Source organism: Piliocolobus tephrosceles, chromosome 12, assembly GCF_002776525.5.
Source record: "Piliocolobus tephrosceles isolate RC106 chromosome 12, ASM277652v3, whole genome shotgun sequence".
NCBI lineage: Eukaryota > Metazoa > Chordata > Mammalia > Primates > Cercopithecidae > Piliocolobus > Piliocolobus tephrosceles.
This window is the reverse complement of record NC_045445.1, coordinates 41,568,992-41,594,915: the sequence shown is the minus strand read 5'-3', so window position 1 is coordinate 41,594,915 and position 25,924 is coordinate 41,568,992. Positions and strand designations below refer to the sequence as shown.

At 40.2% G+C, this 25,924-nt stretch overlaps 1 protein-coding gene across 1 annotated transcript; it reads left to right on the top strand.

Moving 5' to 3' along the window:
- The first annotated feature begins 7,775 nt into the window (after positions 1 to 7,775).
- Positions 7,776 to 10,379, top strand: RTL4 (retrotransposon Gag like 4). Its single transcript, XM_023202993.1, has one exon. It carries the CDS (start codon positions 7,996 to 7,998, stop codon positions 8,926 to 8,928), a length of 933 nt encoding a protein of 310 aa, XP_023058761.1. The 5' UTR covers positions 7,776 to 7,995; the 3' UTR covers positions 8,929 to 10,379.
- The last annotated feature ends 15,545 nt before the right edge of the window (positions 10,380 to 25,924 follow it).

The window sequence follows — 25,924 nt, the reverse complement described above, 5'->3', positions numbered from 1 at the left end:
CTAACTATTGCAGCTATGGACAGATCTTATAAATTTGATAAAGAATCTCTGAGCGCCTCTATATATAAGGAAGTGTGCTAGTGCTAGGTCCTGGGAATACAGAAATAAAAAATTCCCATATCTAAATATTGCCATATTGAATTAATAGGGGCAACAGGCCTGCGATAACTAATTGCAAGTGATATGAGAATTGCAAAGGAAAAACACTAGAGCAAGTAATATGCTAAGTGACTTAGTTTAAGTCAGTTGCTCCATACCAAGAAATTCAGGTAGAATGACCTTCCCCAGAAAAACCTGGTTTCTCAGATAGAAACTGGAGCTACTGACAAAGATGTTTGGTAGGCAACCTTCCAGTGTCTCTAGAAAATAGTGGCTTCTATTCTTGGTATCTGCTGGATGCCAGGAACTTTACATATATTATCTCAACTATGTGTAAATACATATAGTTTCTTGCAGCACAGATGTGAAAACTAAGTCTCAGAGAGGTAATTCGCCCAAGGTCTCATAGGTTGGAATTTGAATCTAGACTGGGATTTTAGTCCAACATCCATCTAACTCTGAAGCCCATGAGTTTTTTCTACTGTTTGAAACTATTTCCAGAACATAGTGGTGTTAGGATCAAATTTGGAGGATTCTAGTCCCAAATTTAATACTAAGTAACTGTATGTCCTTAGACAACTCCTTTTTTAATCTTCTGGAAGGGAGTGTTGAATACATGCCTTGCCTGCATCACATGTTATTAAAAGGATACATGGAACAGTAAGAAAATATTCAGATCACATGAAATGCTCTGCACATGTGTGGAATGTTACCAATTACTAAGTGACATTTTAAGGTTGCTTCTGCCCCATACTCTATAACACCTGTATTCCTCATTCACTCATAGTCGAGACTTAGAGAGGAGAGAAATGCTAACTAAGAAGAGTTTCAGGTTGGAACATTAACGCAGAGTGTCTTAAACATGGTCCAAATAATTTTTATTTCCTGATCCTCAGATTCTTAATCTGTAAATTTGAAAGAGGATTCTCGTAGTCAAAAAACATGACATATCCTAAGTTGCTTATATTAAGCTTTCTCCACCATGACCAGGGTCATAGATTGCCTGTGTACCACAGGGACCTGGAAATCCAAAAAAAAGTTTGAATCTAAGTAGGCTAGGTTCTGTCATCTCATCATTTGCAAGTGGTGTTCAGTAGTAAGTGAACTGCACTTAATGAATTAAAGATGAAAGAGATAGCAGGGAGCACAAAGGTAGGAAAAGACCTTTTATTTCAAATTTATGGGCTCATTATATGACAATTTGGAATCTGCAGATCAAAATTTTTCCATTCTTTCTGTAATTGTTTAATTGAAACAGCATTTACTCTTTGAAATGATGGTCACATTGGGAATGGCCAGAGAAACCAAACTAAGCCCTCATAGTGGTAAACCACGATGGCTGTATCTTAGCCATTGAGTCTGCTCCAGGAACAGGAACAGAGGGATGATGAGCATAGTGGGTAAGATTAAGGTTGGCTGTGGGTCCGAGGGTCGTATTCTAGACTGCAGAAAACTAACAGCCAGTTTCTCACCCACTTTTTGGCTGTGTGCTCAGGCAAGTTATAGAATCTATGTGTTTGAAAGGACCAGATTCTCTTCATGATGCCCCCTCTTCTCTGATTCTTGGAGCCCCCTACTCTAACTCCCCACCAGGTGGTAATCCTAGCTCTGCTTATTCCCCAGTGATATAAGTTACCCACTGGTAACTTACTTCGTGGAGAGACTCATCCCATCCCCATCCTCATCCCCATCCTCCAACTGCATCTTTGGATAGCTTCTTCCTTGTCTCTGAGAACAATGAGAGTCCTTTGGAGCCAGTTATTTACATACCAAGCTTCCCTTCCTCTGTCACTTGACTTACTATCTCAGTGTTTTGTTTTCCGAACTGGAAAATTGCAGTAAAGATGGGATGAAACAATGAATATAAGGTGGCTTTTATGAGATTTAAATCTCTGTACACACAGACCATGAAGCCCATGGGCAGAAAGGGTGATAGAACAAGTGTGGTTCCTTAATAGAATTAGGCATGTTAAAAAGGAAAACTGGGAAAACGTAACAGGAAGTACTGTTGAGAGTGTTCATGACACTTTTAACTTCATAAGAAGCTAGGCCATGGGTCCCGCTGAGCCAGAAGGAAGATTGAAGCTTAAAGTAAGTTCTGAGGTCTGAGACATAGCAATGGCCAAATTGACCCTCAGCTGGGCTGCTCTAGCTCTGACAGGGATATGGGGATGACTTTCTTTATCTCATCCCCAGGCAGAGAAGAAGAGAGTAGTGCATACTTTCCAGAAGGACACACAGAGCCCTGAGAGCAGATTCAGCTCAATTGCTACCCTCTCTCCTGCCCCTAAGCCAGCTGCATGTCATGTGCCTGAGACAGGCCTGCACCAGTCCACTGTTTACGGGGGCCTATGGAGCCTCAGATAGAGCCATGAAAAGAAGCAATCCACATATCATGCACCTCAGGGGCTCCTGTTGGAGCCAAATATTTTCTACTTTCAAAAATATAGATAGTGTTGAAACAGAAAGGACCTTTTGAGAATATTCAACCTAGAATTTCTTGAAAGTGTTATCAAGGGAACTTCTACTGCATCATCTGCAAAGATTGATTAAAATGCAGATAAAATTCAGACCCACTGAATCACACTTTCCAGGAGTGAGTCCGAGAATCTGCATGTTAAAATCCCAGGGGATTCTGATGGACCCTGAAATTTGAGAACCTCTGAGAAATGTTGGTGCTCCGTGTGGTCAGTCACCCGATATTCACAAGGTAAAATCTGAAGGCCTCTTACTTCAATATCATCTGAAGGGACTGTAACAAATTCAATGTTGGGGTCTCCTGCTAACCCTCTTGAATCAGAATTTTGTATGTGTGCTAAAGTTTGGGAAGCCCAATGCCTTCATTGTACAGGTAAGGAAACAAGCCCAGAGAAAGCAAGTGACTTGCCCATGTGGCCATCGATCTGGCTGGTGGCAGAGCTAGGCCCAAACACAGGTCTCCATACAAGTCCAAACAGTTTGCCCTTCTGATCACCTCTTGAGAGCCCCCTACTCTAACTCCCCACCAGGTGGTAATCCTAGTTCTGCTTATTCCCCAGTGATATAGAACTGGTAACTTACTTCATGGAGAGACTCATCCCATCCCCATCCTCATCCCCATCCTCCAACTGCATCTTTGGATAGCTCAGTTTATGTCTCAGTTTAGCTTCTGTGGCCATAGCATTCCTCAGAAGGTTTGGAGATCAAGAGCAAAATATACAACTGCTCTGGGTAGTTGCATGACCCTAGGTCAAAGCTCCTCTTCCAAGGGATTATGTAGAACAGTTTGAAATTAAAGCAGTGTAAAGTCAAAAAGCTCTCTTATAAGCAACAGGGTACTGCTGACTCTTCTCCAAATGGGATCTCAAGAGACTCCAGAGTAAAGTAGTTTTATGTTCGAGAAAACTGTTAACTATGGCTTGAGCCAGACCACATACAAACACTAAAATGACCTCTAATAATATACCAAACCCATTTTTTGTTTTTGTAGTTGAAACACATACCTATTAAATAAATCTTAAACGTATGCAGTTTTTGTGTTAGACCTTGTCCGAGCTCACAAGTCTGATCCCTCAAGCCTGTGTATTTCAGGTTTTGGCTCTGTCTCTGCTTTTTCAGTTCAAGGCTGTGGTCTGAAACACCTCTGAACTGGCATGCTTTGTCCTAGGATCCTCTGGGACAATCCAATATAAGGCCACTGACCTTTAAAGGAGAACAATTTCCAAAATGATGAGGCAAGGTAGATTTTTTTGGGGGGGATTAAGCAATTGCCACTGACAACAGTGCCATTGTATGATTTGCATTTGGGCTAAGGCTCATAATCTTAGTAAGTGTTTCAACAGTGCTACATAATTAAGAAAATTGAATGCTGTGCCACCTTTAATACATAATTCTGTAAAGCAACAGAACTCAACAGAGATTCTGGAACTTCTGAGAGTGGAGGAAAGAGAAGGCAAGGAAAGAAAGGAAAATTTAAAATCTCACATTTCCAATCAAAGGACATTGTTATAATAATGTAAAGGTCCGTGTAATCTCTTATCTCAATTGTGAGATCATAAAGCTCTGTAAAATGGAAGCAACTTTTTTTTCATTAATTTGGTGCCAAAACTCATTTGACAGCAAAACTTGACCTGAATTGTCATGCAGTTAGTCTTTATCCTTTTTAGTATGACTATTCCGACATTTTTTTTTTCCTACAGGATGTTAATGGCTTAATTATGGGATGGGATGTTTCCCAGACATTGCTGAAGGTATTATATAATAAGCAGTACATACTCCATGTTACTTTTCTAAAAATCTGAAAAAATTTAAATTCCAAAACACAGTCAGATAACAGCTTGTGGACCTATAATAATAATAGCTAACATTTATGGATGCTGAGTGCAGTGACTCATGCCTGTAATCCCAGCGTTTTAGGTAGCCGAAATGGTTGGATTTTGGAAGGTGGATTGTTTGAGCCCACGAGTTCAAGACCAGCTTGGGCAAAGTGTTGAAAACTCATCTTTAAAAAAAAAAAATTAGCCAGGCAAGATGGTATGTGCCTGTAGTCCTAGCTACCAGGGAGGCTGAGGTGGGAAGATTACCTAAGCCTGGGAGTTCGAGACTGCAATGAGCTGTGAACATGCCACTGCACTTTAGCCTAGGCAATAAAGTGAGACTGTCTCAAAAAAAAAAATGTGTGGAGAACTTGCTATATGCATGAAGCCATGCTAATCTCTCTTCATCTCATTTAATTTTCATAACATTATGAGGCAGGTATTATAATCATGTCTATTTTAAAATTTGGAAACTGATTCTCAAAGAAGCTAAATAACTTGCTCAGAATCACACAGCTCATAGATCAAACCAAGTCACTTTGAGTTTAGAAGTGACATCCTAAACTGTTGAACTCTACCACGTGGGAGAGATGAGCAGTAGTGAAGGACAGTGTGGGCTCTTTGTGTGCTTGATGTGGAGGTAGAATAGTGTACCACCCATTCTATGTTATTTGAAAGTCAGTCTTCTACCTCCAAATATGTCCCCTCCCCATACCTACTTCTCTGTGATACTGCTAATAATGCTTTATTCTTTGAGATTTCTCTGGACAGTGCTTTGCACAAGAGCCACCTACATCAGAAATCAACTGGCCAGCTTGTTAAAATACAGTTTGCTGGGATCCATCCCAGACTTATTGAATCAGAATTGCTAGGGACTGGGTCTGAGTTGATTCTTATGACATTAAAGTTTGAGTGAATTATAAATGCTCTGGGAAAGATCTTTTTTGTTTTGTTTGTTTGTTTTTTGAGACAGAGTCTCGCTCTGTCACCCAGGCTGGAATGCAGTAGTATGATCTTGGCTCACTGCAACCTCTGCCTGCTGGATTCAAGTGATTCTCCTGCCCCAGACTCCCAAGTAGCTGGGACTACAGCACGTGCCACCACGCACAGCTAATTTTTTTTTTTTTTTTTTTTTTTTTAGTGGAGATGGGGTTTCACCATGTTGGCCAGGATGGTCTCGATCTCCTGACTTCGTGATCCACCCACCTCGGCCTCTCAAAATTCTGGGATTACAGGCATGAGCCACCGTCCGTGCGTGGCCTGGAAAGGCCAATCATCATTAAGCCTTATTTAACAACATCTTAGCTATCAGTTGACACCTAGCTGGAATGGCAGTAATGAACTCATTGATGGACATCTGGGAAGTGGAAGATGTCTGGAAGACAGATCAGGAAATTAGAAGGGTGAGATATAGAAAGGAAGAAAAAAAGGAGGGTATGATAGCATCTCCCTACTTTGGCAATATGTGATAAAGGCAGAGCCTCTCCACCAGGCATTTTTCATCTACATTGGAAAAATTTTGGAGGTAAATCTTTCATTTTTTGACACTCAGAGCACCAATCTGTTATCTCATTGATATAACCACCTTCTGAGGTAAGCAAAATAATAATCCTGGCCGGTCACGGTGGCTCACGCCTGTAATCCCAGCACTTTGTGAGGCTGAGGCGGGGGATCACCTGAGGGCAGGAGTTCGAGACCAGCCTGGCCAACATGGTGAAACCCTGTCTCTACTAAAAATACGAAAATTAGCCAGGTGTGGTGGCAGGTGCCTATAATTCTAGCTACTTGAGAGGCTGAGGCAGCAGAATTGCTTGAACCCAGGAGGCGGAGGTTGCAGTGAGCTGAGATGGCACCACTGCACTCCAGCCTGGGGAACAAGAGCGAGACTCCGTCTCAAAAAAAAAAAAAAAAAAAAAATCGTCATTAGGTAAAAAAGGAAACCGAGACCTAAATGAGTTCTTCAAGGTCATCCAACTGTTTAATGCTAGTGGTTGGATTCATGTTTGTGGCCTCCAATCTTATACTATTTGTCTTCCAGTAATTTTTTCATAGGTCTAGAGAAAATGAACCATCAAATAAAACCTAGGGAAATCAAGTCTTACATTTAAAAAAGATTCAATGATACATCATTTTTTCCCACCCATGGACAATTTAAATATATTTAAATAGTATGCTACACAAGGAAAGGGCAATGAGAGGAATTGAAGTTTAGAATAGTTCAACCGCTATGCCATATGTTTGGGGTTGTTTTTAACTTTTACTGGTTGCTTTATTTTTGTTATCAATGCTGTAAAGACTGCTGAACATTTTGATCTTTTTACTTTTAAGAATATTCAGTTCTTGTTTGCTAGCTTCTTAACCTTACCTCTTAGTCTTGCCTGTGCTATCTTAATCATTTCCATGGCAAGAAAATTGTGACCTCAGACAGGGACTAGAAAGATAGAAAACATAGATTAACTGCCATCACAGCAATCATATCCCCCACAGCAATGCAGGCTAGGCTTGGGGCACTAACGGTCAAGTCCAACCAGTGATTATTCCAATTCAAACTAAGTGCTCTTTACAGCAGCATTTCTCAAACTTTAGCACACATCTATTCACCTTGGGAATCTTATTAAAGTGTGAAAAAATGATTTAGTAGTTCTGGGGTGAGACCCAAGATTCTGCATTTCTAACAACCTTTCTGGTAGTGCCAATGCCACTTGTTCCCAGATCACATTTTGAGGAGCCAGGTGCATGAACCATCATGTCCAAGCAGTATATGCAAATGAGCGCATTTATGGTCTTGGGGGAAGTGCCATTTGGACAATAGCCCTGATGAGCATGCCAGCTGTGATATTAACTAGCTGTGTGACCTTGGGAAAACATCTTTACCTCTCTGGGTCTCTGTTCTCTTATTTGAAAAATTATGAATTTGGCCTGTATAATCTCCTGAGATCACTTTGGGTTGTCAAATTCTTTAACTCTCTGATGGAAAAAAAGATACTTTAGAGCAGGGGTGTCCAATCTTTTGGCTTCTGTGGGCCACATTGGAAGAAGAAGAATTATCTTGGGCCACACATAAAATACACTAACACTAATGATAGCTGATGAGCTTTAAAAAAAAAAAATCACAAAAAATCTCATAATGTTTTAAGACAGTTTACAAATTTGTGTTGGGCTGCATTCAAAGCCATCCTGGGCTGCATGTGGCCCACCAGCCACAGGTTGACCAAGCTTGCTTTAGAGAAAAGGTTTAGTCAGAGGGCAAATTGCCCTTATATTACAAGGAAAACGAGGGAGGAGAGAAAGGTACTGTGATGGTTGTACATATCTTCTTAATCCCAAGTCCTTTATGTGTTCTAAGGTAATTTATTTCTTCCAAATGTGCAGAATATTGGCCTTTTCCTTAAAGAAGTGGTAACACTGAGTGGTGGGCAACACTCTTTGGCATCTCCCCAGTTCAGCTGTTAGCATCTCCTAGTGTCTTCTTCACAGCTAACAACTTTGGCTACTTGCTCATGACACTCCCTCTCTGGTCACAGAGCAAATCCACTGTCTCCACTGGTTTCCAGTACTAGTACTCAATTCTACTCAATCCCACCTGATTCCAAGAGATATAATGGAGAAGTGCACAAAATCACCACCTACCTTGCAGGTAGAGCCTTTCTTTCTTCAGGCAGAGAATCTGATTCTGCGGCCTCAAATACAGCATTCAACCACGGAGAACACTGCTGAAAGGGCCCAAGTCATGCCTGCCCTGGCCACCACAGTGATGCCTGTACCGAACTCACTCGAGCATCTCACCCAGTTTCATGGTGACCCTGCCAATTGCTCAGAGTTCCTCACTCAGGTGACTACCTACTTGACAGCTCTCCAGATCTCTAATCCTGCAAATGATGCCCAGATCAAACTCTTTTTTGATTACCTATCTCAGCAGTTAGAAAGTTGTGGAATCATATCTGGGCCTGACAAGAGTACCTTACTGAAGCAATATGAGAATTGTATTCTTGAGTTCCAGCAGTCATTTGGTAAACCCACAAAACAGGAAATGAACCTTCTGATGAATGCTAAGTTTGACAAAAGGGACAACTCCTCTCAACAGGACCCTACTACTTTCCAGCTCCTTGCTCAAAATCTGATCCGTAATGCAACCAATCAGAATGGTCAGTTCAAAAAGGCAGTAGATGATCTCAACCAGGATGAAGAGAGTGTCACTGATATGATGGACAATCTACCATACCTGATCACTCAGTGCATTCAGTTGGACAAGAAACACAGTGACAGGCCAGAGCTCCTACAGTCAGAGACCCAGCTCCCATTGTTGGCTTCCTTGATCCAGCACCAAGCCCTCTTTAGCCCCACAGATCCACCACCCAAGAAAGGGCCTATACAACTGCGAGAAGGCCAGCTGCCTCTCACCCCAGCCAAACGAGCCCGCCAGCAAGAAACTCAGTTGTGCCTCTACTGCAGCCAATCTGGCCACTTCACAAGAGATTGCCTTGCCAAACGTTCTCGAGCTCCAGCAACGACAAATAACACAGCTCACCAGTAAGAGGAGACCAGGAAAGTCACTTTTTAAACTTATATCCCTCTCACTCCCAGCCTTACCGATTTATATCCTGCATTAACTTTTAAAATATGGATGGGAAACTGTGACACCACTTTATAGGCAGTTATGAACTGACACACTTTGGGGAATTTAAACAATCAGATCTTGTTCATTGGCAAATTACCCCTCACCAAACCTAACCCAAGAATGATGAAAACAATTCACAGGTACTTTCTGCAGTTGGGATTAATTCTCCAAGAGTACCAAAAACCTGCAGGCAAAACTTTGCCCAGTCTAAGCCAATGAAAATAACTCTGGAAGCACATTGGGAACCTTATCCTGACCAATATTGACATCTGGGTTGAGTTTGTGGCCAAAATCCTGAATCTCGTGTGCCTAGAAATGAGCCCAAGACTTTTACCTTCACCTTTATTGGTCTGTATCTTAGTTTCCTATTGGCTTAGGACCTTTGACTGAAGTCCAAATGACATTCCATTATTCTGCTAATATTCTCTTCCTAGAGCTTGGACCATGTTTCACCTATGGACTAGAATCTACCTTCAGCATAAATCAACCTTCCTGGAACCACAGCTTTGCCACCCTTCCATAAACCTATGCATTTTGTTTCCATCTAAAGACTCATGCTTTCCCAACAAACAGAATCTCCTGGCTATTTACAAAACAGATTGAATGGGCATTTCAACACTGCTTGGAATTGTTGGTCCCTTTCTTTGCAAGCTAGCCCATCAGGCAGGTATATTCTTTTAGCCAAGCCCACCAATTCCAGCTTACTCTTCTCTTTTCCAACAACTTGAGGTTCCAGCATGTCTTATAGCCAAGTCAATATGCTCTAGGATGAGATTTCTGAAAGGTATTTAGTGAGAGTTGGGAACGATGTCTCATAATTACTGTGTCTGTAGCATGTCCTTGCTGCCTTGGACAAGGGACCTGGCCAAATAAATCTCCACTGAAGACTGACAGCCAGACCCTGCAGTAGTTTCTGACTCTAGAAGCCTCAATATAGTCACCATCTAGGGTTACTACTCATTGCTATTGAGCTCTACCTTTATGGACCACCTCTGAGGTCCTTCATCTAATTGAGGATCTTAAAAAACAATGAATGGCAAACAACTTCCTGCACTATCTCATCTGAAAAATCCTGGGGCACATACATTAAAACCATCTGTGCATGAAACTCAGGAAATCAGGATTTTATTGCTTATGTTTCGTTTTTGGTACACACCAGCTTTGTGTATAGCTTCTTGATGCTTCTGAACAAAAGTAGTGTTATGCTAGAAAGGCACAACTCCCTAAAATGTTAAAACTAGTCAGTGATGATCACTGTTTGCTGGTAATTACCAGCCCTCTGTTCCCTGCTTCTTGTTGCTGATGTATGTCCCCAAAATGTATATCCTGGAGAAACATCAGTAATCACATATTCCCTAACAACCATCAAGGCCTCTCAGAACATGAAATGCCATTATACTTTGGCTTTGTTTCTGGAGAATTATGCTGACTTTGACAATACTTAAACCTAGCTAGGACCTTACTACTCTGATTCCGTAGTACCAACAAACAGATATTTTCACCTTGTGCCTTGCTAGCCACTGTGCCAATTCTTATTTGCATTCACGAAGGGTTTCCTTTAACAATGGCTCGCTGTACAACCACATTATATGCTCCCACAACAGAGACCTGAGTGAACATATTCCAGTTATGCTAAGAAATTCTGACTATAGTATTGGGATTGTATGAGATCCTCTAACAAGTAGAGCTATTGAACTTAGAGTGACTCTGAAATTACCTGGAAGTATCTTGTTCTACCTCCATCAATTCTATAATAAAGGACCAACCTCATGGCCTCTAGTCACTTTCCTTACCAAACTCAGTATGGTCTTGGAATGCTGATAGGGGCATTCAGTTGGCTGAATCAACAACCTTTCCTTATTTTAGGGCCAGAATTCATCATTTTGGGTTCTTTCCCAAAGATACATCATTTTATTTCCTATTTGTATTTTCTCTTAGCAGCAACATTACCTTCTTTCCTTAGAAATCTTCAGACTTCATAGGCTCTCAGAAAATATAACCAATCCAGGGCTATGAACTTCAGTTCACCCTCTACTTCTGGGTGTCCCTTGTTGAGGTGCTCCAAATCAAAGACCTTTTGTACACTATGAAATACAATCCAACAGCCAGACTGAGCATATGAATGGGATGCTGGAATAATGCTTTACTGCCTACTAGCTATCAACTATTTTACCAATTCAAAATTTTTGTTATAGTGACACCATCCATTATATGCCATCCACTTCAACTAGAATAACTTATGATTTAGCATAAAGAGAGTTACAAGGGTATGTCCTAAGAAATAATAGCTATGTGAATTCCTCTGAGAGTGAAACTACTTAGAATATACAGAGAACAGATGAGATAGAACCTACTCAAAGATGGAGTCAGCAACTGCAAAGGCTTGGGGAACCACCAGATCCAAACAAGGTTGTTTTTTAAGGAAGCACGTCTGCTACATATTGATGCCACCCAGGAGGATATAATCTAATCATTTAATGGTAAGTCTGAAGAAGAATTTGTTAACAAGAGAATAGTATTCATGGAGCACAAAAAAGCAAGAAGTTAAACAGAACGTTGGTAATCCCCCTAGATTCAGAGATGAGTTGTTGACCAGCAGACTGTTTGGCCTGTCCACCCCTGCAATGGCCATTCCAATTTGTGTCAGCCATTAAGATGGTCACCTAACTCCATTGCTCTGATCCCATGCTCTCAAAGTAATTTGACTGTAATTAGTTTCCCTTATAAACTTTGTTAGGGAGAGAAAATTTGCTAACCAGCTGACATGAGTGTTCTAACCTATTTCTGAGTTAATTCTCATTATAATTGAATAAATCGGTGTTTGGCTTGTACGTCAGTTTTTGTGGGTTTAAATAGTACCAATCCTCCTGATTCTAATCTCCTCTGAGTACACTGGAGAAAATAAGATTCTCACTCTGCAAAGTCAGCACCATAGTGTGAATCATAGTGAGTCCACTGAACATTGACCTCCCTGCGAACTTTTCCTCAACAGTCAGCCAGCTTCCCTTATCTCCCTCATTTGTCTACAGCTGTAATAAAATTTCTAAATACCTACAGTTTTCACTTTCTGCATTTACCTTCACTTACATCCAGAAGCATGGTACCTGCCATAAGCAATTGCCTTTTACAATATTTCAGATTTCAGTCTACCTGTCAGAATGATCTGTCATGGAGGAAACTTAACACATGACAGTAGACATGAGCCACTGAAATGCACCGTTAGAGAGGGAGAAGTATATGATTGGCCTCATTCTCATCACCTCCATTCTGTCCATATGACAATGCACAAGACCCATACTGTCACTTTCCTTACTTTTATCCAGGATGACACAATAAACATCACCTTTTTTTTTTTTTTAATTCTAGAAGATAATCTCTAGAATGATGATTGTCACACCTTCTTGCCTATGACCACAATAGTCATCTCTAAAGCAAAATAAATAATTTAGGATATACAGAATTTCTACCACCATCTAGGCAAAATCTAACATCTCATACCCTTAAAAGGGCTCTGGGTGCTTGTTTCATATCTGTAAAGTCCTGTCACATTGGTGGCCATTTCATTCCCTCCCTATGATGGTCCAAACTTCATTTGGCCAAGCAAATAGAAAAACCTTCAAGGGAATTTAGTGTCATGGATCTTCAATGTCATCTTGTGGCAAGAGTCACTGACCACATTTCAAAAACAAGAGTCCCAGAAGTGAGTTACACCATTTGGTATAGTCAGGAGAACTATCTTGGTCAACTCGTCTTAGTACCCAGACCACACTGTCCCATCATTTACAGCCACTATGGTTTTGAGCATTCATGCTTATTGGTATAACTTCCTGGTATTGGCTGTGATTCTTAGGTCTGTTTGGACTTGCTTCCTGCTCATTGATTTCTAGTATTTACTCTAGATGGCCCTGGTTCTCTTATCTAGCTAACTCAGTAATAAGTCAGTTGTGACTGTATTCCAAAAACCCCATTTGCTCCACAGTAACCCAGTGAAAGACTATGTAGAATTTTAGTCTTCCCTATACATAGAACACTCATCCCTTTAGACATGAAATGTGGGTTGGGGACATCTAGAGAAAGGGAACTAATAGTTAGTGAATGCCTACTTTATGCCAGGCACTGTGCTGAAAGCTTTATTAATAATGCCTATTTAAATACCATATCACTGAAAGATGGAATATCCATTTCTGATATTTAATGCTCACCACACCTTTATGAGATAGGTGTTATAAATTCAATCTAAAGATGGTGAAACTAAGGTTTAGAATAGTTAGGCAACCTTCCCAAATTCATCAAGCAGTAAGTGGTTGAACTAGAATTTGAAAGCATATCTTTTTGATGCCAGAGCATTGTGATCTCCGATAGAAGAGGGAAACTCTCTAATTCACACCCTTCCTGATTACCATAACTTGCTCAATTACACGTCCTGTAACCACTTCATGAAGAGAGGCTACTTTAGTAACTGGTATTCACATAGCCACTGATTGAAACTCTTGTTCTAAACAGCAGCCTATAAAGGAAGCATGAAATAAATCAATGCCGTTCAGGAATTTGTAATTTCATTTGTGTTTCTAATGAGGTGGGGAAAATTCCTTGACACCTCTAAAAATACACTGAATCTACATTATCTGATTGGGTAGGCTCTTGCTTGTTGAGTTAGGATTTTAACAAAGGTTTCTGACTAACATAAAGGCTTTATATTTCAGTAGCTCTTCATACAAAGCCATTGAGTCTTTTTGAAAAATGATGTTTATAGTAGCTGCAGGAATGCCAGCAGACAATTTCAATATCTTCTGATTATTGTTATCTGCCATGATCATTGGAAAATCTATATTAAAATAAGAGCTTGGTTAATTCAGATAGCAGTTAGCCATTTAAATTTGAGAACTTCCTTCATGGTGTCAACCTCAGGGAATATCCGGTCTAACAATCTGACTCTGATGAGAATTTGTGAGAAGATAGCCTTGTTCTCTTTGACATTAACCGTGAGTTTGGGAACAACTATCAAACATCATGTTTCCCTTAATTGCCTATGATAATTATATCATCCATGAGTTTTTTATTAAGTCTACTTGTTTTCAGCCTGTAACATCTCATGGAGCAATGGAGACCACATGTTTAATACCTGCCCTTTAAATCAGACTTCTCTTTACATGCATTAACTTCACCTATGTATAATGTAAAGGCATCCCTCATTCCATTAAATTATTCCAGGATATGAAGGAGTCTGTGTTGATGCTGTCACCTTATACATGGTTTTAGAGTCTTGAAATAATAAGTTACTGAGCATTTATTATATGCCAAGTATAAGAGTGGTGGAATTATGTGCATAATTTCCACAATAGCCTCATGAGAAATGCACTATCAATATTCTCATTTTACAGGTGAAAACAAGTAAACTCACAGAGTTTAAGTAACATGTCCAAGGTCACTAGCTAATAGGTCGTAGAGTCAGGATTCATATTTGGGTCTCTCTGACGAAAAAGCCATATTCTTCACTACTATACCACCTGTCCTTCCCAGGTTAGTGTACTAGGCTGAAAAGTCCTCACCTTTTTAGTGTATGCTCATGTATTCACCCATCTAGACCAGTAATCACCCATCATGCCCATTCCAAACTTTCACCAGCTCTGCTGTCTTTAGCAAATGACAATCATCACAAATGTACCCAGCATTCCAGGTGTGGGCACTAAATAAATTTGAACAAGATACAATTTTCTTTTTTATTACTAATACTTCACAAAAATGATTCCAAAAACTTTTTGGCCTTTTCTGGGTTTTGTCCACACCTTGAGAAAATAAGTCATTGTACATTCTTCCTTGAAGGCCACAGGTGTCTTCACTGAGTTGAAATTCATGACACAAAGCACATTACTTTAAAAATGTAGTTGGGGATTCGCTTCCAAGATGGCTGAATAGGGGTAGCTCCAGTCTACAGCTCCCAGCAAAATTGATGCAGAAGATAGGTGATATCTGCATTTCCAACAGAGGTACATGGTTCATCTCATTGGGACTTGTTGGACAGTGGGTGCAGCCCACAGAGGGCAAGCCAAAGCAGGGCGGGGCATCACCTCACCCAGGAAGTACAAGGGGTCGGGGGATTTCCCTTTCCTAGCCAAGGGAAGCCTTGAGTGACTGTACCTGGAGGAGTGCTACACTCCTGCCCGAATACTGCGCTTTTCCCACTGTCTGCACAATGGGCAGACCAGGAGATCCCCTGCTGTGCATGACTCGGCGGGTGGCATGCTCACGGAGCCTTGCTCACTGCTAGCGCAGCAGTCTGATATCAACCTGGGACACAGGAGCTTGGTGAAGGGAGGGGCGTCTGCCAATGCTGAGGCTTGAGGAGGTGGTTCCATGCTGACAGTGTAAACATAACAGCAGGGAAGCTCGAACTGGGTGGCGCCAACTGCAGCTCAGCAAGGCCTACTGCCTCTCTAGATTCCACCTCTAGGGGCAGGGCATATCTGAACAAAAGGCAGCAGACAGCTTCTCCAGACTTAAAGTCCCTGCCTGACAGCTCTGAAGAGAGCAGCGGTTTTCCCAGCAGGGCATTTGAGCTCCAATAATAGACAGACTGCCTCCTCAAGTGGGTCCCTGATCCTGTGTAGCCTGACTGGGAGACACCTCCCAGCAGGAGCTGATAGACACCTCATACAGGCAGGTGCCCCTCTGGGACAAAGCTTCCAGAGGAAGGATCAGGCAGCAATATTTGCTGTTCTTCAGTCTCCACTGGTGATACCCAGGGTCTGGAGTGGACCTCCAGCAAACTCCAACAGACCTGCAACTTAGGGACCTGTCTATTAGAAGGAAAACTAACAAAAAGAAATGAATAACATCAACATCAACAGAAAGGACATCCACACAAAAACCCGATCCTTAGGTTACATCAAAGACCAAAAGTAGATAAAACCACAATGATGGGTAGAAACCAGAGCAAAAAGGCTGAAAATTCCAAAATTCAGAGCCCCTCTTCTCCTCCAAAGGAACACAACTCCTCGCCAGAAAGGGAACAAAACTGGATGGAGAATGAGTTTGATGAATTGACAGAAGTAGGCTTAAGAAGGTCGGTAATAACAAACTTCTCTGAGCTAAAGGAGCATGTTCTAACCCATGGCAAGGAATCTAAAAACCTTGAAAAAAGGTTAGACTAATTGCTAACTAGAATAACCAGTGTAGAGAAGAGCTTAAATGACCTGGTGGAGCTGAAAACCACAGTATGAGAACTTCATGAAGCATACACAAGCTTCAACGGCCAATTCGATCAAGCGGAAAAAAAGGATATCAGTGATTGAAGATCAGATTAATGAAATGAAGTGAGAAGACAAGATTAAAGAAAAATGACTGCAAACAAACGAACAAGGCCTCCAAGAAACATGGGATTATGTGAAAAGACCAAATCTACATTTTATTGATGTACCAGAAAGTGACAGGGAGAACAGAACCAAGTTAGAAAACACTCTTCAGGATATTACCCAGGAGAACTTCCCCACCCTAGCAAGGCAGGCCAATATTCAAATTCAGGAAATACAGAGAATGCCACAAAGATACTCCTCAAGAAGAGCAAACCCAAGACACATAATTGTTAGATTCACCAAGGCAGAAATGAAGGAAAAAATATTAAGGGCAGCCAGAGAGAAAGGTCGAGTTACCCACAAAGGGAAGCCCATCAGACTAACTGTGGTTCTCTTGGCAGAAACCCTACAAGCCAGAAGAGAGTGGGGGCCGATATTTAACATTCTTAAGAAAAGAATATTCAACCCAGAATTTCATATGCGGCCAAACTAAGCTTCACAAGTTAAGGAGAAATAAAATCCTTTACAGACAAGCAAATGCAGAGAGATTTTGTCACCACCAGGCCTGCCTTACAAGAGCTCCTGAAGGAAGCACTAGCCATGGAAAATAACAACCTGTACCAGCCACTGTAAAAACATGCCAAATTGTAAAGACCATCGACACTATGAAGAAGCTGCATCAACTAATGGGCAAAATAAACACCTAGCATCATAATGACAGGATCAAATTCACACATAACAATATTAACCTTGAAAGTAAATGCGTTAAATGCCCCAATTAAAAGACACAGACTGGCAAATTGGATAAAGAGTCAAGACCCATCAGTGTGCTGTATTCAGGAGACCCATCTCATGTGCAAAGACACACATAGGCTCAAAATAAAGGAATGGAAGAAGATCTGTCAAGCAAATGGAAAGCCAAAAAAAAAAAAAAAAAGGCATGGATTGCTGGATTGCAATCCTGGTCTTGATAAAACAGACTTTAAACCAAGATCAAAAGAGACAAAGAAGGCCATTATATAATGGTAAAGGGATCAATTCAACAAGAAGAGTTAACTATCATAAACATATATGCACCTAATACAGGAGCACCCAGATTCAAAAAGCAAGTCCTTAGAGACTTGCAAAGAGACTTAGACTCCCACATAATAATAAAGGGAGACTTTAACACCTCACTATCAATATTAGACAGATCAACAAGACAAAACATTAACAGGGATATGCAGGACTTGAAGTCTGTTCTGGACCGGGCAGACCTAATAGACATCTACAGAACTCTCCACCACAAATCAACAGAATGTACATTCTTCTTAGCACCACATCACACTTATTCTAAAATTGACCACATAATAATTAGAAGTAAAACACTTCTCAGCAAATGTAAAAGAACAGAAATCACAACAAACTGTCTCTCAGACCACAGTGCAACCAAATTAGAAATCAGTATAAAGAATCTCACTCAAAACTGTACAACTACATGGAAACTGAACAACCTGCTCCTGAATGACTACTGGGTACATAACGAAATGAAGGCAGAAATAAAGATGTTCTTTGAAACCAATGAGAACAAAGACACAACATACCAGAATCTCTTGGACACATTTAAAGCCGAATGTAGATGGAAATTTATAGCACTAAATGCCCACAAAAGAAAGTAGGAGAGATCTAAAATCAACACCCTAACATCACAATTAAAAGCACTAGAGAAGCAAGAGCAAACAAATTCAAAAGCTGGCAGAAGACAAGACATAACTAAGATCAGAGCTAAACTGAAGGAGATAGAGACACAAAAAACCCTTCAAAAATTCAACAAATCCATGAGCTGGTTTTTTGAAAAGATCAACAAAATAGATAGACTGCTAGTAAGACTTATAAAGAAGAAAAGGAAGAATCAAATAGATGAAATAAAAAATTATCAAGGGGATATTACCACCAATCCCACAGAAATACAAACTACCATCAGAGAATACTATAAACACCTCTACACAAATAAACTAGAAAATCTAGAAGAAATGAACAAATTCCTGGATGCATACACCCTTCAAAGACTAAACCAGGAAGAAGTTGAATCTCTGAAGAGACCAATAACTGGTTCTGAAATTGAGGCAATAATTAATAGCCTACCAACCAAAAAAGTCCAGGACCAGATGGATTCACAGCCCAATTCTACCAGAGGTACAAAGAAGAGTTGGTACCATTCTTCTGAAACTATTCCAATCAATAGAAAAAGAGGGAATCCTCCCTAACTCGTTTTATGAGGCCAACACCATACTGATTCCAAACCCTGGCAGAGACACAACAACAACAAAAAAGATAATTTTAGGCCAATATCCCTGAAGAACATCAATGCAAAAAACCTGAATAAAATGCTTACAACCCGAATCCAGCAGCACATCAAAAAGCTCATCCATGAGGATCAGGTTGGCTTCATCCCTGGGATGCAAGGCTGGTCCAACATATGCAAATCAGTAAACATAATCCATCACATAAACAGAACCAACAACAAAAAACATAATTATCTCAATAAATGCAGAAAAGTCCTTCAACAAAATTCAACAGCCTTTCATGCTAAAAACTCTCAATAAACTAGGTATCGATGGAACATATCTCAACATAATAAGAGCTATTTATGACAAACCCACAGCCAATATCATACTGAATAGGCAAAAGCTGGAAGTATTCCCTTTGAAAACCGGCACAAGACAAGGATACCCTCTCTCACCACTCCTACTCAACATAGTATTGGAAGTTCTGGCCAGGGCAATCAGACAAGAGAAAGCAATGAAACGTATTCAAATAGGAAGAGAGGAAGACAAATTGTGTTTGTTTGCAGATGACATGATTTTATATTTAGAAAACCTCATCGTCTCAGCCCAAAATCTCCTTAAGCTGATAAGCAACTTCAAAGTCTCAGGATACACAATCAATGTGCAAAAATCAAAAACATCCTATACACCAATAACAGACAAACAGTGCCAAATTATGAGTGAACTCCTATTCACAATTGCTGCAAAGAGAATAAAATACCTAGGAATACAACTTACAAGGGATGTGAAGTACATCTTCGAGGAGAACTACAAACCACTGCTCAAGGAAACAAGAGAGGACACAAATAAATGGAGAAACATTCTATGCTCATGGATAGGAAGAATCAGTATCATGAAAATGGCCTTACTGCCCAAAGTAATTTATAGATTCAATGCTATCCCCATCAAGCTACCATTGACTTTCTTCACAGAATTGGAAACAACTACTTTAAATCTCATATGGAACCAAAAAAGAGCCTGCATAGCCAAGACAAAGCTTCTTGCCCAGGAAGCTTTGTTCTTCCTGGGCAAGAAGAAAAAAGCTGGAGGCATCACACTGCCTGACTTCAAACTATACTAAAGGCTACAGTAACCAAAACATCATGGTACTGGTATCAAAACAGATATTTAGACCAATGGAACAGAACAGAGTCCTCAGAAATAATACCACACATCTACCACCATCTGATCTTTGACAAACCTGACACATACAAGGAATGGGGAAAACATTCCCTATTTAAGAAATGGTGTTGAGAAAACTGGCTAGCCATATGCAGAAAACTGAAACTAGACCCCTTCCTTATACCTTATACAAAAATCAACTCAACATGGATCAGACTTAAACGTAAGATCTAGGACCATAAAAATCCTAGAGAAAGCCATACCATTCAGGACATAGGCATGGGCAAAGACTTCATGTCTAAAACACCAAAAGCAATGGCAACAAAAGCCAAAATTGACAAATGGGATCTAATTAAACTAAAGAGCTTCTGCACAGCAAAGGAACTACCATCAGAGTGAACAGGCAACCTACAGAACAGGAAAAAAAATTTTGCAATCTATCCATCTGACACAGGGCTAATATCCAGAATCTACAAAGAACTCAAACAAATTTACAAGAAAAAAGCAAACACCCCCATCAAAAAATGGGCAAAGGATATCAACAGACACTTCTCAAAAGAAGACATTATGCAGCCAACAGACATATGAAAAAATGCTCATCATCACTGGTCATTAGAGAAATGCAAATCAGAACCACAATGAGATAACCATCTCATGCCAGTTAGAATGGTGATCATTAAAAATTCAGGAAACAACAGATGCTGGGGAGGTTGTGGAAAAATAGGAACGCTTTTACACTGTTGATGGGAGTGTAAATTCGTTCAACCATTGTGGAAAACAGTGTGGCGATTCCTCAAGGATCTAGAACCAGAAATACCACTTGACCCAGCAATCCCATTGCTGGGCATACACCCAAAGGATTATAAATGATTCTACGATAAAGACACTTACACACATATGTTTATTATGGCAGTCTATAGCAAAGACTTGGAACCAATCCAAATGTCCGTCAATGATAGACTGGATTAGGAAAATATGGCATATATACATCATGGGATATTGTGCAGCCATAAAAAATGATGAGTTCATATCCTTTTCAGGGACATGGATGAAGCTGGAAACCATCATTCTCAGCAAACTATCACAAGATCAGAAAACAAAACACCACGTTATACTCATAAGTGGGAGTTGAACAATGAGAACACATGGACACAGGGAGGGGATCATCACCTGCGGGGGTGCGGGGCTAGGGGAGGGATAACATTAGCATAAATAGCGAATGTAGGTGACGAGTTGATGGGTGCAGCAAACCACCATGGCTTGTGTACACCTATATAACAAAACTGCACATTCTTCACATCTAACCTAGAACTTAGGTATAATAAAAAAAGAAAAATAATAAAAATAAAAATGTAGTTGGAATATGATGTAATACATTGATATTTTAAACCTGACATTGAAGTTTTTTTCTTCCTTCTTAGTGCTCTCACAAGGTTTTCCCACACTGGCTTGCTTAATAATAACCATAATAATAAGTAGCAACAACTATTTTTTCACCATTCATTATATGTGAGGCATTGTGTGCTTTGATTTATGTTCACTTTCTCTTTAAATTCTCACTACCTTCTTAGATAAATGCTATTATTATACCTATTAAGCAGATGAGAAAATTGAGTCTTAGAACAGTAAAGGAAATTAACAATGGACACAGAGCTAGCACTAGAGGGAGGACTCAAATATATATACATCTATTACCAGAGACATTGCTCCTAGATAGTACATTACTATCTATCTACAACAGGAGTCAACAAACTATTGTCTATGGGCAAAATCTAGCCTACTGCCTATATTTATAAATGAAATTTTATTGCAACACAGCCACACCCATTTGTTTATATATTGTCTATAGCTGCTTTCATACTATGACATTATATGGCCCACAAAGCCAAAAAAATTGCTATCTTTTTCTTTACAACTTTCTTGACCTTGAATTTATAATATATTAAAGTATTAAACCCTGGGACATCTGACTGTCTAGATTTCCTGTTTCAAATGGCCCATTTGTCCCTATTTTTTGTTTCCTGCTTCTAAATTAGTTCTATATATATGATGAATTGATGGGATTAAATCGTCTTGGTTTAGAGACTTATCTACAACATTTTTCATAGACTGAATAAATGTTTCTCTGGTGCTCTTTACCAATACCCATACTTTCTGCATCAAACGACTCTAATACATTGGCCAGGTATGGTTGTGGGAGATATTTGCTGTTTGCCTCCTCACCAAGCATTCTACTTTTCGCAACGGTTTTTTTTGAAACAAAGTCTCGCTCTGTCGCCCAGGCTGGAGTGCAGTGGCCAGATCTCAGCTCACTGCAAGCTCCGCCTCCCGGGTTCACGCCATTCTCCTGCCTCAGCCTCCAGAGTAGCTGGGACTACAGGCGCCTGCCACCTCACCCAGCTAGTTTTTTGTACTTTTTTAGTAGAGACGGGGTTTCACCGTGTTAGCCAGGATGGTCTCGATCTCCTGAGCTCGTGATCCGCCCGTCTCGGCCTCCCAAAGTGCTGGGATTACAGGCTTGAGCCAGCGCGCCCGGCCTTCACAACGGTTTCTAATTTTCATGTGGAAATCTAACTTTTTTCCCACTTTGGTCCACCTTCCTGCGTGACATTTCGCCTCCAGACCTGGTATCCATGCCTAAGTAAATCATCATATGGGTTTTGCCTGGCCACTGCGACTATTCCAAGAGTGAAATGAATTTTATGACTTTTTGGGAGAGGGCTCTGATTTTTTATTTATTGGAATGGGACATAGGAGTAGCTCTGATTGCTGATGACAGTCATCTTTTGATTAGTAGGAGACCCCATTTGATTAGAGTGGAGACATTCTGAGAAAACAGAACTGATGGGTAGGGAGGAAGAAATCAAATCCTGATGATGGTTTCGTGAATCACTGCATCCAGCTGCACCTGAAGGTGTCTAGCCATGTGTGCTAATGAAAATTTTTTATAAAAGGAATCTTTGTAGGGTTTTCTCTCTTTTGCAACTGAAGAGTCTGATACATTGATTTTTTCCTATTGAAACTACACTATTTTTGTAGCAACTTGAGTAGTGGCGGCAAAAAGTTGTTAGATGCCTAGTAACAGCAACAAAGTTCCCACATTGTAGTAGTGGTATTAGGAAAAAACTGTCAGTATTATGCACTCTGCCCCACTTTTAATCCTTTAATACAGAAATTCCCAGCTTTACTGCCAGGAGAAGCTTTTCAGAGTCTTCTGGATTCATGAGTTTTTGTTTGGCCCACCAGGGAGATACAGGCTGACCCTGTGTAGGCCAATCACCCTCCAAAAGGATTACAAGCTTCTGCTCCAAAGTCCTGTCATTACTTAATAAACAAATGTAAGACAGCTGCATAGGGTTTGTGGGGCAAATTGTGGCCCGAGATCTTTCTCGTGATCAACACTTGAACCTTTGCCAAGTACATGGCAAGATAGCAAAATATAGTGGTTAAGAATGGGGAACTCTGCAGTCAGACTGCCTTAGTTCAAATGTTGGCTTTACCTCTCACTTACCACATAACCATTTGCCATTTCCTTAACCTGTCTGCTCCTCAGTTTCCTATTCTGTATAGGGTTGTTATGAAGACTAAATGAATTAATATTTATGCAAACTTAAAATAGTGCCTGGCACACAATAAGCACCATGTGTTTGTTACATTAAAAAATTAATAAAAGGCATACAGAAGTTCTACAGACATTTTAAATATATATGTAGAGGTTCTGTCAAAATATACATGGTCCCACACCATATAACATATGATGGAAATAATAACACAGATAACTTTGGAAAAGAAATGACATTTAACTTGATACTCAGAATAGGTTATTCTTGTCAAACTCTCAATCCCATTACATGGATTCTTCTTTTATCTCTTGGGACTTATTGTAGACATGGTCTTGCTTGGAGACTACATATGGATAGAAGTCAATATGAACATATAAATGCCTCTCCCTTTCTCAACCAGGGATGCATTTCTGCTTCTCTCCCTTTACCCCGAAAGACATGAATCTCAATTTCAGAGATATGCTTTTGTTTCATTTTAGCACCTAGGAAGGACTAGACTGAAGATTCTTAAATTTCTTCTGATGTCACCCATGTTTCGTGCACTCCCTTAAGTCCATGACAATCCCAATTCAAATAATCTTTGAACACTTACCTAACCCTGTCCCTAGCACTATGCCACAAAATATAAGGGATGCAAAGAAGTGAAAGGCAAGGAGTTGAGACTTGAAAATCTTACAATATGATTGAGAAGACAAGAGGGAAACAAAGCAAACAATGCAAGGAAGTGAATGGTTTTGCTTTTAAACTTTCAAGGTCATCAAGGTCCCCTGTAAGACTTTGCTCAAAGGCTATGCAGCCTTTGGCTCTCCTGTAGGGGTCCCTTGGCTGGAAATCTATCCTAATGCCACAACTCCTTCAACATTTGAGCTAGTTATATAATTTGTGGGAACAAAGACAAAGTGAACATATGGAGCCTCTAAATGTCCATCAGTGACAGACTGGATTAAGAAAATGTGGCACATATACACCATGGAATACTATGCAGCCATAAAAAACGATGAGTTTGCGTCCTTTGTAGGGACATGGATGCAGCTGGAAACCATCATTCTTAGCAAACTATCACAAGAAGAGAAAACCAAACACCGCATGTTCTCACTCATAGGTGGGAACTGAACAATGAGATCACTTGGACTCGGGAAGGGGAACATCACACACTGGGGCCTATCATGGGGAGGGGGGAGGGGGGAGGGATTGCATTGGGGAGTTATACCTGATATAAATGATGAATTGATGGGTGCTGACGAGTTGATGGGTGCAGCACACCAACATGGCACATATATACATATGTAACAAACCTGCACGTTATACACATGTACCCTGGAACTTAAAGTATAATTAAAAAAAAAAAAAGAAACCACTCCCATGGTCCAGTCACCTCCCACTAGGCCCCATCTACAACACTGGGGATTACAATTCAACATGACATTTGGGTGGAGACCCAGGACTTAACTATATCACAAGGATAGTTCAACATGTGCAAATCAATAAGTGTAATATATCATATAAAAGAACCAAGAAGAAAACCACATGATTATTTCAATAGATACTGAAAAAGCATTTGATGAAATTTGCCATCTCTTCTACACCATCCTTCAAGCCTTGTTATAATGTAGACTATACAGCTGAAAGATAGTCCTGCGCCATTTATAAAGTCTACCTCAACTAATTCACCAGAATGCAGGCATAATAGAGCACCAGGTAACAGATTGTGGAGCCACACTTCATGGGTTGAAATTCAGATGTTGCCGTTTTCCAGCTTTGTGACTTTGGGCGTATTTCCTGAGTGTTGTGTATCTCAATCTTCTCATCAATCTTCTCATGGCATAAAAATAGTATCATGCTCAATAAAATTGTTGGATTAAAAGAATTAATAGTTTTAAGAACTTAGGAAATATGTGTCACATATATTGGTGCTCAGTAAACACTAGGTGTTATTATTTGTCCCTCTTCAACCTGACTTTCCACAGCATCTTTCATACCATCATGTGTGATGGTACACACGTGAGATGGAAAGTACTAGATTACATGTACAATTTTACTTAATTATAAAGTGTTTTGTATTTTTCTGTTAAATGTGTGTCATGTCTTCTCAACTAGATTAAAAGCTCCCAGGGGTAGGAACCATGTATTGGACTTTGAATCTCCCATAATATTTACTACATTGCTGGGCACAGGGTGCTTGCTCAACAAATCCTTATGTATTGAAATTGCATGCTAGTCTAATGCAAAGGACAGTCAGAAAGAACCCTTGGTGTCTGTTAAAATAACATACAGTATCCTCATCATCTCTCATTGCTCTACAGAGCCACATTAAAGTTTCCATCCCTGAAGACTAATGGCCAATCCCCCTAAGCTCTATGCCTTGCTTCATGAGTTTCATTGTTCTCTAGGATGCAGGACACAGGAGCAGAGAGAATGTAATTAAGAACCCTATCTTCCGCACACAAAACCTGCAGACCTGTACTTCAATGGCTTGTAGCTGGATGTAATCGGTGCTGGTTCTCTGCAACATAATTTCAGGAGAGGTATAAAAATATGATGGAAACACCTCCAGGTTCAGGTATAGGGAATGGAAAAGAATGAGGTTGGTGGTAGGTAAGTAATAGCGGATGACCTCTTGTGGTAAAAT

Bases quoted from the DNA above. Each gene is read 5' to 3' on its own strand.
- RTL4 (XM_023202993.1), top strand. From the start codon at position 7,996: ATGGAGAAGTGCACAAAATCACCACCTACCTTGCAGGTAGAGCCTTTC.